This window comes from Polypterus senegalus, chromosome 7, assembly GCF_016835505.1.
Source record: "Polypterus senegalus isolate Bchr_013 chromosome 7, ASM1683550v1, whole genome shotgun sequence".
Classification (NCBI taxonomy): Eukaryota; Metazoa; Chordata; class Cladistia; order Polypteriformes; family Polypteridae; genus Polypterus; species Polypterus senegalus.
The window spans coordinates 6,872,557-6,886,789 of record NC_053160.1 but is presented as its reverse complement, the minus strand read 5'-3'; the positions used below and the strand labels follow the sequence as shown (position 1 = coordinate 6,886,789).

Sequence of the window (14,233 nt, the reverse complement as noted above, 5' to 3'; positions counted from 1 at the left end):
ACCGTAAGAACAAACACCAGAAGCAAAAAAGAAACAACTCGGGCAGCTGATATTTAAATACATGTCACAATGTTTTTTAGCACACAGACATCAGCTGAGTGCTACAAGTTCTCCACAGCATTGTCATAGGTCAAGTCATTGTCATAAGCACCTCTTGACATGCAGAGACAACATAAGTAAAGCAAGTTACTTATACTGTATTTATAATATAGCAGAGCGTGGTGTCGGCACCTCTGCCTCATTAAGGGGTTAAGCTTCTTTTTGTGGCTGCGTTTATGGCGCACTGTTTTGACAGGCATCACAAGGAATACAGATCCATTAGTAAGACTGCAACAGGGAGAAGTATGAAGTAAAAGAGCAGGAAAGAGGCAGGCAGGCTTGTTTTTATTATTTGGATGTGTTCATTGGTACAGCGTACAGTTAAAATATCACAGCATTTACAATAAAAAGCACCGGTGTGGCTTACGGGATCATTACGATATCAAGTAAGGGTTTACACATTCTGTCTACTTTTTTCTCTCTGAATATTTTTAATTACCCATCATTGTTTTAAACATTGTGTCAAACCAATAGCCACGTAAAACGGAGACTAATTGCAGAACACAGCATCTTGGCTCCTTAAAACCGGGATTTTTATAGCGTTGTAATAAAAGGAAAACTAGAATTAGTTGTCAATTTGCATTTACTTTAATGAGAAGGTCTTAACATTAAACAAGTTGGGGAAATTCCAGGTTTAAGAGCATAGGGGACTGAATCCATTGCATAATAATACATCCAGGGCACCAGAAAAGCATTTAGAAAACTGTTCCAAGTACACTTGTAGAATCAGGGTGGGGGGTGGTTGTGGTTACTACGTTATGAAGGGGTCTAGCTGTAAGTTTTTACTAATAAAGATAAGCCAGCCATTCAAAATTACGAAATGTCTAATTGTGGTAGTGAAGTATAATAATATTTGTGGTAACTTGATGCCAAAATTAGTGCGGGTAAAACATCAGCTGTACTTGTGAATTTCAGCTTTTGCCTTTGAATAAGACTTTATTATTATTTATTATTATTACTACTAAGTTTGAATTATATTCTAATAGCAGTGTTTGATCTGACAGTCCTACAACCAAAAAATAGCAGTATTTTCATTTGACTAATACATTAGCTGGCCATAATGAGAATATTATGATCTTTAAACACTGATTTCCTGTGAGTTTGCTCAGTTTTTCCCCCATTTACTTGCCTAGTCAGAAAGAGACAACTTGAAATAATATTAACAAAACATTTAGTGCTATTTTACAAGTCATGTCTGTCGTCTTGATGGAAGAAAAATCAAATGTATATTTTTATTATACAGTATGATAATAGCAGCTCACATCACAAAGATCTTAATGTGGGGAGGACCCAGGATTCAAACTGAGAAGTCTCTTGACTACGAAGCAGCAGCTTTATTTCTGCACCAACTGAGCGGATCTTCGAGAGAGAGAGAGAGAGAGTCATGTTTCCAATGTGAAATGTGCAAACACATACAAGCATGCAAGTGTCATTATTTGGTACCAATTGATAATTTGGGCTTCAGTTTTTACACATTCATAGCCACATGTCATTTGAACAATTTTTTTATTTGGTTTTAATCTTGAATAAAAGCACACTTGTTTCGCTATGCCTTTTGTGAAAGTGTTTATTTGACATTTGGACTCTAGTCTTTACATATTCTACGGTTCATGTCAACATTATGTCATTATTACTATAACATAATGGAAAAAATGTTCTGTTTTACTTGTGTTTACAAGTTTTGTTGCCTCACATCTATTATGCCCACATTTACACAGATTGTTTTAGACACAAAACATACATGAAATGAATGTATTTCAAATAATGATACATGATTTACCTATACAAATCCCTTCAGCTCATTACCGAATGAAAACATCAACACAGATATATGCTGTGGAGAATTTTGCTGTGTGATGTGTTCATGTGGGTTGAATGGAGGACGAGTGAGTGCAGGCTGCTTGCTGCTGATTGACACATTTGCAAAGCAAAACCTTATTGTTAGGCAATTGGCACAACTATAAGGAGCTGAGAGGAAAATTAAGGTGTTCCAGAACAGCACAAATCTTCGTGGGCTTCAGGGATTCTCTTGTTAACAGATGAGGTGGTATGGTTTGAATCTTAGGCACTTCCTTCTCGTCTCCACACTTCACGTTTTGCCATCACTTTGATGAAATTCATCTTTGTCTCATCTGTCCACAAGATCTTTTCTCCAAGAATTCTGCAGGCTCCAAGTCCTTTTTCACAAACTGTAATCTGGCCATCCTGTTTTTGTGGTTTGCAACTTGCCGTGTAGCTTCTGTGTTTGTGTTTATGAAGTCTTCTGCAGATAGTCATCTCTGACACGTCCACATCGGCCTTCTGTTTCTGATCAGTTGGACAGGCGTTAAGGGCTTTTTTCTTGACCACGGTGAGGAATCTTCTGTCATCAGCAGTGGAGGTCTTTCTTGGGCTATCAGTCCCTTTGTGATTGTTGAGTACTCCAGTGCATTCTTTCTTCTTAGTGGCATTCCAGAGTGTTAATTTAGGTAATTCTAACTTTTTATTGATGTCTCTAATGGTATTATGGTTTTTCAGACTCAATTGCTTCTTTGTCTTTCAATAACACAGATCTTGTATTCATTTTGAACTTTGACATTTGTTATGTATTTTGACTCTATTTAGTTTTCCAGGTATTTTTTTTATTTTCAAGAATTTTTGCATTTTTGTTCAATTAAATATGATTATTAAGCAAATTAAGAATAAACAAAACACTGTGCAGTTTTGAACACCAGGGTGGGTGATTAAGGCACGGTGAAGAGTCAATTATCATTGTGAGTACATAGAATTAACGAGAAGAGAGAGCACCTTTAATTAAAAAAAAAAAAAAATGGCAGTTTTGCCTGTGCATTGTAAATGGAAAATGTCGGTTAAGAAAATGGATGGATGATTCGTCAGTCCATTCAGTCTTGTTTTGATTTTTCAGATTGTTTGTACATGAATAAATGTTGCTGTGATTTATTGTGTAAAGGTGTTTCTTTTAAAGCAACAGGATTGTTTTTGTTGTTTTTCAAGTAAAAAGCACAGTCAAATCTGCGTATTCTACAGCCCATTAAGACTTGTGCATATACACACTATGAACATTAGGCTTTTGCTTTCTTGTTTGATGGTCTTTCTGTGTTAGATTAGAGTACATAAACTTGATTAATCCCGTGTGGAAATTTTAAATGCATACAGCAACAGAAACGTGTTAGCTAAATTATATGAGCATTCTGTGAATCCAGAGACTAAGGAAGCCTCACAAAGGGGGAAAAAAACACAAAGTATCATTATGGCGATGATGTGGACCTGATTTTACCTGCCTGAAAGGCCCACAACTGATTACTAAGGCACTATGAAATTGGCCTTTCCATACATAATGTAAAATACTATGACTTGCTTTTTTCTTAAAAGTGTAAGAATGCGACTTCATAATACCATTCCAGATAAATGTTGACTTATGTTCAATGTTGATCTTGTATTAAACAGGGCAGTGAAGCTCTCTGCACAGTATCCTTTACTCTGCTCTTTCTTCATCTTAAATAACTGTGTGTAAATAGATAAGTTTTATTATGTACCATTTTATTGGGAATTCTGTCTTAAAAGACGTTGTCACAGGTGTGAGATGTTACAAAGTATTAGTCACCAGTCATTCTTCTAGACATGGTCTTCCCACTGCCATGATATGTTTGTGTTTTATGTCAAAACAAACACCTTTAAACTAATCAGCTTTTAATATCATAGTTTATAATCTTTGTTTTCTTCAGGTTGATGAAGTTCCAGATGGTGCCGTTAAACCTGCAAATGCCAAACTTCCAATTTTTTTCTTTGGCACTCATGAAACGTAAGTATAAATGTGAGCAGATGTGTTTATGTTTAGATAAGATGTGGATAATACGGACTTCTTCGTGATAATTGAAAGTCAGCTGCAGTGGCGTTAATGCCCCTGCTCTTTGGTTCAACTCCGTATTGTTGAGTTATTGTTGTGCTGGTTATCCAGTAATAAACTTTGATAAAGTGATGGTCTTCTGAAGAACAAGTGCTTCCCATATAGATCTGGAGGTATTTGAAACATGCACACACTTTCCCAAAATGTGTTTGCAAGACATAGATGTCAAGTTTGAAAGTTGAAGTTTTTATATTGACTTTTATACCTATTCTGATGGAATTCTAAATGTTCATCTAATTTCTAATGTAACAGTAAAACAAAAAGGGAGAACATCTGTCCATGCAATTAATTTTACAATAGGAATGCTTAAATAGGCGTTTTGTTTTAGAGCTGATAACAATTAATGGAATTGTCAGATTCTGAATTTTTTATATTTATATATACTGTGTATGTGTTTGTGTGCATATGTATATGTAGATAGATAGATAGATACTTTATTAATCCCAAGGGGAAATTCACAAAAATGAAATTAATAAATGTGTATGTATTAATATGTATTGATGTAAACATAATATAAAATGTGTGAAAGAAACACTTAAGTTCCTACATAACCAGCTGTGTAGCCTTATTTCTTCATTAATGTGTTATTGCTATTTTAAAAATAATATAATAAAAAGGCAATTTATGTAGCCCCTTTCGTGTGGAAGAAAATGAGTTAGTGTAGAAAAAAGATGAATACATGAATAGCTAACAAAATTCTGAATTAGAATAAGAGACAATTAACAGGAAGTCAAATACAAAATACCTCAGGGCAGCCATGAGCAAACAACCTAATTTAGGATTTTCAGTGTAGATATTAAATCACACTGGTAATCAACAAAGTCTATCTGTGAAACAGAACTTAACTGAGTTAGTTGTTCACCCTGTACACTACAGGTTTTAGTTACAACACAGAGGGCTGCCATCTGCAGAAATTCTCTGATGACTCTGCAATAGTTGGTAGTATCAGACATGGAGATGAAACGGAATACAGGAAGGTAGTGGACAGTTTTGTTGACTGGTGTGAGGTGAATCAACTGCAGATCAATGTCAATAAAACTAAAGAACTGGTAGTTGATTTAAGAAGATCATGATCTCCAGCCACTCCCCTGTCTATTAGGGGTGTGGAAGTGGAGATCGTTGAGGAGTACAAGTATTTAGGGGTGCATATGAGCAATCAGCTAGACTGGTCCAGGAACCTGCTGGCTATATACAAGAATGGTCAAAGTAGGCTGTATTTCCTACGCAAAGCTCAGATCTTTTAGTATCAGCAACACTATATTGTGGATTTTCTATAACAGCATGGTGGCCTGTGCCATTTTCTTCTCTGTGGCATGCTGGGGGAGCAGCATGGAAGTGGAAAACATCAGGAAACTAAACAAACTAATTCAGAAGGCTGAGTCTGTGGTAGGAGAGAAACTGGACAGCTTGGAAACTGGCAGATCAGAGAATGTTGTCTAGACTTTGGTCTATTATTGAAAATGCTAGTCACCCACTTCATAGTGTTGTGGTTGGACAGAGGAGCATTTTCAGCAGTAGACTGACTAGCATCAAGTGCTCCACAGAACGTCACAGGAAATAATTCCTCCTCACAGCCATCAGACTCTAACTCCTTTTCTGGTCACTCACCCACACTTTAAGTTATTACCCTTTTTCTTTATTGGATATCCAGGTACATTTTTTTAAGTACTTGAAATGTGCAATATACTGTCTGTTCTTGTGCAATAAATTGTCTGCTCTTCACATGAGAATAACCTTATTTGTTTTCAAAAATATTAACTTAAGATGCAACACTCTGTACTTTAGTTTGATACTTACATTTATTATACTTTATATTTACATGATTATACTTGCTCTTAGTGTAACATGTCCCTTGTCTGTTATTATGTTGTAACATAAGTAATTTTCCTTCGGGATTAATAAAGTTTTTCTGATTCTGATATCACTTTAGGCAGATCCACTGTATACTAGAGAATGATAGAGAACAAGGAGTAGCAAAGGACTGGATTTTATTAGCAGTTTTAGAACCAACCACTCAGTGGACATTCAGTGGGTATTCTTTTGATGTTCAGAGCTAAAAATTACAGTCAGATTGCAGCAGTGACCTGAACCAGGCCACTGCAAAGTAAACAGTCACATGTGGAGCGGTCTCATTTAGGGATGAAGAATTTTTAGTTTTTGCCATGTTTCAGATAAGCGTAATATAGCAAGATTTTTGTCCATAATGAATTCAGACCGTGCTAGTACTTTATTATAATTACTATTATAATTAAACTGCAGACCACAGGTGTTACCTTTTTCTTTTTATAAACTAAATTGTGTAGGTTTGTTTTAGTTGCCATAAAAAAATACTACATTTAAATGAAAGCTCCTTGAAATACATACCTGTGCTATTTATTTAAAAAAGGTACGCTAAACATCTTTTAAATGACACATGACATAAAAAAATGCTTGTCTTAATTACAAACCACAAATATACAGTAATAAAATTTGTAAAGTGTTTACCAAGAAGATACAAGGCTAACATGCTTAACAGGTTTACAAGCAAAATAGTCCTGTTTGTGACTTAAGCTTGGAAGCTTACTGTTTATAAAGCAACAAAGGCAAAGTTTTCTTTATCTGTTTTTTATTTCCCCCCCCCTAATTCTTTGAATTCAAAATGTGACCTGCCCTTCTACACACAAGTTCACTCACCATCCACACAAATGGACATGGTGTACCTGTTTTAATTCATGAACAAAATCCGAGGGTCTGATCTTATTAAAGCAGCCCTTTCTATTAATTTCAAAGGCACACACATTGTCGAATGGACCCTTTCCACTCCAGCTTCAGTGGCACAACAGATTCATCTGCTGTGCCTATCCATTCACAAGCGTGTTTACCATGAAAACAATATTTCAGTCTTCCTTTTGTTTTAAAGTCACCTGGTTGGTGTCTGTATATAAGAAGCATTCTGGCCAAAAAAAAACACAAAAAACAAGTTGCACTATTTTATAGGTACTGTAATACTTTGCATAAAGGAGAACTGCAGTTTCATTACAGTAACGTATAGGAAAACAGGGCGAGAAAAGCTTTTGTGTTTTTAAGGTTGTGAAATTTACTAATCGGCAGTTGACTCATTTGGAGTGAAAATCGGCTAATTTAGATTGGCAGCATAATTGATCGGAGCATCACTAGTCTACAGCATGACTTGATATTACTAACTTTCTGTATTTGTCAGTACAGTATACTGATGAGTTTAGGTAATTTTATCTTCTGAATTGTGCGGATGATTAGGTTTTACTCTATAGTCTGTTTTTTTTTTTTTTTTCTTCACACCAACATTGTACTTTTTTATTGCAGGCAGAGTGATGGAGCATGTGGATGCATACTGTTGACATTGAAATGTTAGTTTGAAGTAGCTTCAGCTTTACTTTTCAAATGAATGTACACAGCTGTCATAGTGATAAAGAAAAAATCCCTTGGGGAAATGGAAAGGCAAACCATTAATTGTGAGAGAACACATGATCCAGGCAACAAGCTTTGCACCTGGCCAGCTAAAACATCATATTGGAAAGACTTGCTTTCTGTCCCATTTTTCCAAAGGAGTGCATGTAGCAGTCTTGGGTGTTGCATTGACCTAAAATATAAATACACAAGCCTTGTTCTACTGTTAAAACACATTCACCAGCAGAGTATCAGTCAGCAGCAGTCTTGTTAGGATAACATCCACAGATCACGTACATACATGAGCCTCTGGTTCTTAAATCAAGTGGGGTTTGTTAATCACATTTTACTGTTGTAAGGACCTGTGCATACTTTGAATTCTCTTCATATTGTAGTTAAATAATGAGAAATAGAAAGGCATGAAAGCTTTATAAAAACACTACCTATTTAAGTAACAACCTGTATAGCACTGTCTAAAATTGGTAGGCTGATTGATTGATTGCCCAGTTTTGCCTTTTTTGGTCATCCTTTTGTTCTTTATTTTGAATTATAAAGGTGCTTCACTTCATCCACTCCCAAATTATCCTGCTGCAGTTACACAGAGTTTTGTTGATTGCTAATAACAATTTGAGAGAGATAAAATCTATATCCTTGCTTTCGTAAGTTTCCTTCGTCCAGCATCATGGCTGTATATAAAGATTTTATCGCCTCTTTAGCCATCAGTCTGTTTTTATAATTAAAAGGCCCTAAATGTTAGACTGCGTTTTTTGACATTCAAATGAGTGATGGAAACAGAGCATGTTATTTTAATACCAGTATCTTGCATGAGTGCCAAACAGTGAAAAATCTACAACAATCTTTGTATACACTTCTACAAGACTATCAACTAAATAAAAGAAACAGAATTCTTTTGGACTTGAACCATCACTGTTTGAAAAATGGCAGCTGCTTCCAGACTTGAGGATTGGGGATGGCTAATGGCCAAAATTTCAGTCATCATTCTCACTTGAGTGAGAAAGAGAAAAATCTTATTGGGAAAGCACCAGGAATTTGCAGTGCAACTGTTGGCTTGTTTTTTTTTTTCTTTCCCTCACAGCTGACACAGAAAACCCAGGTGGGTCTTGCAGAGTATTTACATATGACAAGTTCAACTCAGAAAATTGTACAGCATGTACTGGAGCAGGCCTAGGCCGTCAGAGGGGTTTGGGTGGATGACCCACATCCCCATTCAGCCCTTAGATTGTAAGACATTGGTGTAATCCAGGCCGTTAACTGTGTTCTGAAACCATTTGGTGACTTAGTGATTATTTTAGGGTTTCTTACCTAGTGTTTTACTGTCTTAAAGTTTGAAAAGTCTCCTATAGCGTTGTGCGGCTGCCGCAATCTAAAAGTACCATCCTGGAAATCCTTGAGGCAGGTTACATTCGTAAATAAAATTCCATGACCGTCGACATTTCTTTTTCTGTGTTATAGTAATCATGTCTGTGATGCTGCTTTGAAGAAGAACTTGGAACTACTATAAAACTCTGTGCTTTGGCTTCAAAGTAACTGTTTTGGACACATGACCATTTATTTCTCTGTAATTTTTGGTGTTTACAATTAGACAATGTTTGTGCTACCAGAGTGAAATGATTCAAATCCAGTTCTTTGCCTTGCTAAGTAGACAATCTTGATTTTTTTTTTTTTTTTTCCAGGGCAGTGTGGACTCAGAAATTCACTCTTTTCAAATCAGATTTGAGTCTTTCATATGTGGTCATAGATTGAATACATATCACATTTGTGGCTGTGTGACATGAATAAGAATGGTCAGATTAGAATTTAACAGCAATGAAGGAGATCTTACAGCTGTGACAACAGTCACAGTCCCACCATTTCTGGCTCCTTTCTCATATCCACACATTTCTTAGTACAACAATGCCAGCAATAGCTGCGAAAACAGCAGAAGCTAACTGTCTGGCTTCTTTCTCCCCTTCTTTCCCTAATCATGTACAGCTGACGTACTGTCCTCCAGACCAAAATGTGGTGCAAACACTAGCTACTAGCACATCCAATTTGTTGGTTTTAATACTAGAAGTTGTCTCTCAAATATGAAGGGTTTTTTTGTGGTGGCGCAGATGACTTGTATATAAACGTCTAAAAGTACGCACATGTGCCATTTGGGAGGACAGATGTGTTCACATTATGGTTAGATACAGGATACTTGTATTTATGTCTAGGAATTGTCAAGACAGGCAAATCCAATCTGAGTAAAATATCAGAATTGAGTATTCTGAATGTTGTACTGTGTAGTGTTAGTTTTTTTTTTTTTTTGAGTTTGTGTGGGTAAATTCAGACGTGTACTTAAATCGGGGATATTCACTTTCGAAGTTGCAGGGCTTCAAATTTTTGCTCTTGCCAGTTTCCTAAATGGAAGAAAGTCCTTACTAATAGATAGATAGATACTTTATTAATCCCAAGGGGAAATTCACATAATCCAGCAGCAGTATACTGATACAAAGAAACAATATTAAATTAAATAGTAATAAAAATGAAAAGAATTAAAATAAAATTAATGTTCGCATTTACTCCCCCGGGTGGAATTGATGAGTCGCATAGTGTGGGGGAGGAACGATCTCCTCAGTCTATCAGTGGAGCAGGACAGTGACAAAAGTCTGTCACTGAAGCTACTCCTCTGCCTGGAGATGACACTGTTAAGTGGATGCAGTGGATTATTCATGATTGACAGGAGTTTGCTTAGCGCCCGTCGCTCTGCCACAGATGTTAAACTGTCCAACTTAACTCCTACAATAGAGCCTGCCTTCTTAACAAGTTTGTCCAGGCGTGAGGCGTCTTTCATCTTTATGCTGCCACCCCAGCACACCACCGCGTAGAAGAGGGCACTCGCCACAACTGTCTGGTAGAACATCTGCAGCATCTTACTGCAGATGTTGAAGGATGCCAACCTTCTCAGAAAGTATAGTCTGCTCTGACCTTTCTTACATAGAGCATCAGTATTGGCAGTCCAGTCCAATTTGTCATCCAGCTGCACTCCCAGATATTTAAAGGTCTGCACCCTCTGCACACAGTCACCTCTGATGATCACAGGGTCCATGAGGGGCCTAGGCCTCCTAAAATCCACCACCAGCTCCTTGGTCTTGCTGGTGTTAAGGTGTAAGTGGTTTGAGTCGCCTTGAGTTGAGTTGAGACTTTGTATTTACAGACTATATTGTTTGTTAACTATGTAACATTTGTAGCACTAGCGGAAACTTTTGGAGGAGTGGCACACCCCTACGTTTTCTATTTTCAGGAAACTCTACTATTTTGCTTTTTTTTTTCTTTTTATATTTTGCTATGTACAGACATGCTGTGTGTAATTTTTTTATTTAGTTAAGCCTAATATTAGTCATTTCTATTCTTTGTTTTTATTTTAACAAATATATCATTATTCCATGTTATCTATAATGATAGCATCCTCAGTGGCATGTCTTTTATTAACAAGAACAAACCATCTGATGAAGAGAAGTCATAATTTCCTGGAATAGAACTGTTGAGCACAGTACATTGTGGACAGTTGTATGATATAAACTATAAAATCTTTTGTGGAGAAAGATGGAGGATTTGGTTTTATTTTACTGAAAGTTTTAGACCTTACGTTGAACTCTGTGAGGGTTCGCCAAAAAGCTTCCACGTTTTCTTATCATTCGTTCTCAATACTGTCTGTTATGTACCTCTTCTTTTACTTTGTCATCATTTGCATGCAAATTGAAGATCTCTCACAGATGTAACAGTTTCCTTTGTTACTCTTATACTGGTAAAACTAGTTTCTGCCAACTTTTTTTCTCATTTGACTTCAAATGGTCCTGAAAGATCTTCATTCTTCGCATTTGTTGAACTGTAAAGTTTTTGTTATACTTGCATTGGTGAAGTAAGGCTTTTCCCCTTAATGTATGTGTAAATCACAGCTCATACCAACTGTTGCCCCCAAAAATCGCACAATTTTTCTCTGTTTTACTTTTGTGCAAATTGATAAACAAGAAGCTGTTTTCATGAATTGGTAGCAAGTCACAAACTGGCAACAAGGTCAGTAGCATTAGGGTACTGAACGGTCCAACCAAGAACTCTTACAGAAGTGGCTTCTATGCAAAAAAAAGTACAGAAATTTTTGAAACATCCTCTTCCATGTACTTGTAGAAATTATTTGAAAATTACGTTTGGCTGCATGATAAATGAGGCTGGATAATGGGACAAGTGACATATTTTTATTGATGTGAGAGAAAGGTTCAGTTAATACCAGTTATCACATCCATTTTTTTTTAAAGCCAACAACTCATTTTTTTTGGGCTGCATGTTATACTTACTTTATGGTGCTAAGACATTTAAATCTTTACTTTTTTCCCAGTAAACTTCCAAATAAGGATGGGGGTATGGTCTACTTCTGCCTTATGTTTTGTGAAGTCTGTGAACCAGCTCTTTGGTTTTCTTGACATTAAGGCAGAGATTGTTCTCCTGGGCACCACGGTTTCACAAGGCATAGTTTGTAAGCTATCACATTATTATTTTTTAATGATCTCGACTGTAATGGTGGTGTCATTAGCAAATGCAATGATGAAGTTGTGTTTGGCATCACAATCGTAGCCAGCACATTTCCCTGTGTTGAAGATCAGCAGGGCAAAAGTGTGCACCTGCTTGGATCTTGCAATTTATTTAGTCTAAAATGCATTTGCAGAGAATGGTAAAAAGTCCAAAGACTTTTTGGTCTTGATGGAGTAACCATGTTAAATGCTGAGCTTGACTTTTTCAAGCATACAGAAAACATCTGTTCTCTTAGTGAGGATGCTGTGATTATGTGTATTTCCACTGTATTTAGAAACAAGTTTCATGCTCGTTTTGTTTATAGTTAAAATATTAAAAAATTCCAAAAATACAGCAGATGTTCACATGGCTTTCTTTATTTTGAATAGCATGCAGTGCATTTAAAATTATTCCTGCAACTGTGCATAATTTACGCTTGAATTCGATGTTAATTCTTACTGCATACTTTACATTTATTCAAAGACTTATTGGTGTGTATCTTTTATCTTTCAGTGCATTTTTGGGTCCAAAAGACATTTTTCCTTACGCTGAAAACAAAGACAAATATGGGAAACCCAATAAGAGGAAAGGCTTCAATGAAGGCCTATGGGAGATTGAAAATAATCCAAAAGTTGAGCTTTCTGATCCCAAGGTAATCCTTTTTCTGTTGTAGTTATAAAAAGAGATCTGTAAATGTAGAAGTATTTACACCAGTGTCCAAGTTGTTTACATAATTAAGGGTGCAGTTTTATCCAAGAAGTAGGGGCCTGCATTCTTCTGATGAATGAACATTTTTCCCCTTCATCATTTTAAAAGATTCTCCATTGAAATTTGTTTTCAGGTGTATCTCTGCCAGGGTTGTTTATAAATTTGTTCATATTCTTTTTCATTTTATTTGCTAATGTTAGTTACAAATTCAGCTTAGTTACAAAACGGCAATATTATATAAGAGTTTTTATTTCTACGATGAGCTCTGTGACTGTGTGCTGATGCCGTTTTTGTTTGATTATACTGAGAACTGCGTGCTATGCGTTTGAAACTTGATTAATATACAGTGTTTGCTACTAAAACTAAAACTTTGCTTGTAGTTGCCATTAAAGGGTTGGGCAGTATTTAACAGCTTCCACCCTTTAAAGGGTGTTTTTTTATTATTACCACACTTATTTTAACTTCACCTGTTTGTTGTGTGATATAAATCTTGTAATCGATATTTAACCCACTTCCTTTTGTCCAAATGACTTGAAATTTTGCACACTTACTCACTTCCGATGACAATACATAAATCAATAATCAGTTTCACTAATTGATCAATGAATCCATGTTAAGGAATAAAATTTTCATATGAAGAAAAGTTCAAGATTTCACCAATGAATGGCACTAATAATGGATAGAAATATATTAAAGGAAGTGGTAAAATATTGATTACAAAAGTATACTAAAACAAACTCGACTTAAAAGTTGAAAATATATAATGTTACCTTGAGATACGAGTGCCCCAGTGTACGAGTATTTTGAGATACAAGCCGTCACTAGGTCGATTTTTTTTTTTTGCCTTGAGCTACAAGCTAAAATTCGAAATATGAGCCATCAAAGTGCTTGTCACTGTGCATTCCGAGGAACTGACGACAGAGGAGTTGACGAAACTACAGACGCAGCAACATACAGAGGTTCTGCAGGAGTTCGGTATCGCGGAGGAGGTTATCTCTTAAAGTGAGATAAAGCAGATGTTTGCAATGTGGGAAGAAGTTTCGAATTTTAAAGAAAAGAAACACCTTGAAAAAGTTGCAACTGATCGTGCAGCGGCGCTATTTAATGGCACTTGCCTAACTAATTTCAGAAAAATTCTAAAAAGGGAGGACTAAACAAAGCTCCTTGGACAGGTTTCTATTAAAACGGCTTGAGAATGAAAGTGACGAAATGTGGCAAAAAATAAAAAAAATAACCAGTGAAGAAGAAAATTTAAGTTAAGCAAAAGTGAAGTGAAAGAAAAAAACATTACAATACGCTAATCGGCTTCGCCAACATCTGTTTATTTCTTTAGATTCTCTTTTATGTATTAGGTTTTATTTTGTTTGTATACAATATTTGTTCATTATAAATACATTTTTCTTATGTTGAAAACATTTAACAAAAAATTGGGGTGGTTTTTTGGGGGCTGGCACGAATTAATCTCATTTCAATTAATTTCATTTTGATTTGAGATATGAGTATTTTGACTTATGAGCTCGTATTGATAAGGGAGATGAGACAGAAGAGAGGAGTCCATTTGTT

The 14,233-nt window shown here is 36.0% G+C and overlaps 1 protein-coding gene across 3 annotated transcripts in view; it reads left to right on the top strand.

Annotated features, from left to right (window-relative positions):
- The window catches only part of psip1a (PC4 and SFRS1 interacting protein 1a), a 75,625-nt gene that overhangs the window by 20,704 nt on the left and 40,688 nt on the right, over positions 1 to 14,233 (top strand). For all 3 annotated transcript variants that reach the window (XM_039758203.1, XM_039758201.1, XM_039758202.1), the window contains exons 3-4: positions 3,825 to 3,901; positions 12,476 to 12,614. In XM_039758203.1, the coding sequence (XP_039614137.1) occupies positions 3,825 to 3,901; positions 12,476 to 12,614 (216 nt within the window). The remainder of the gene's footprint in view (positions 1 to 3,824; positions 3,902 to 12,475; positions 12,615 to 14,233) is intronic.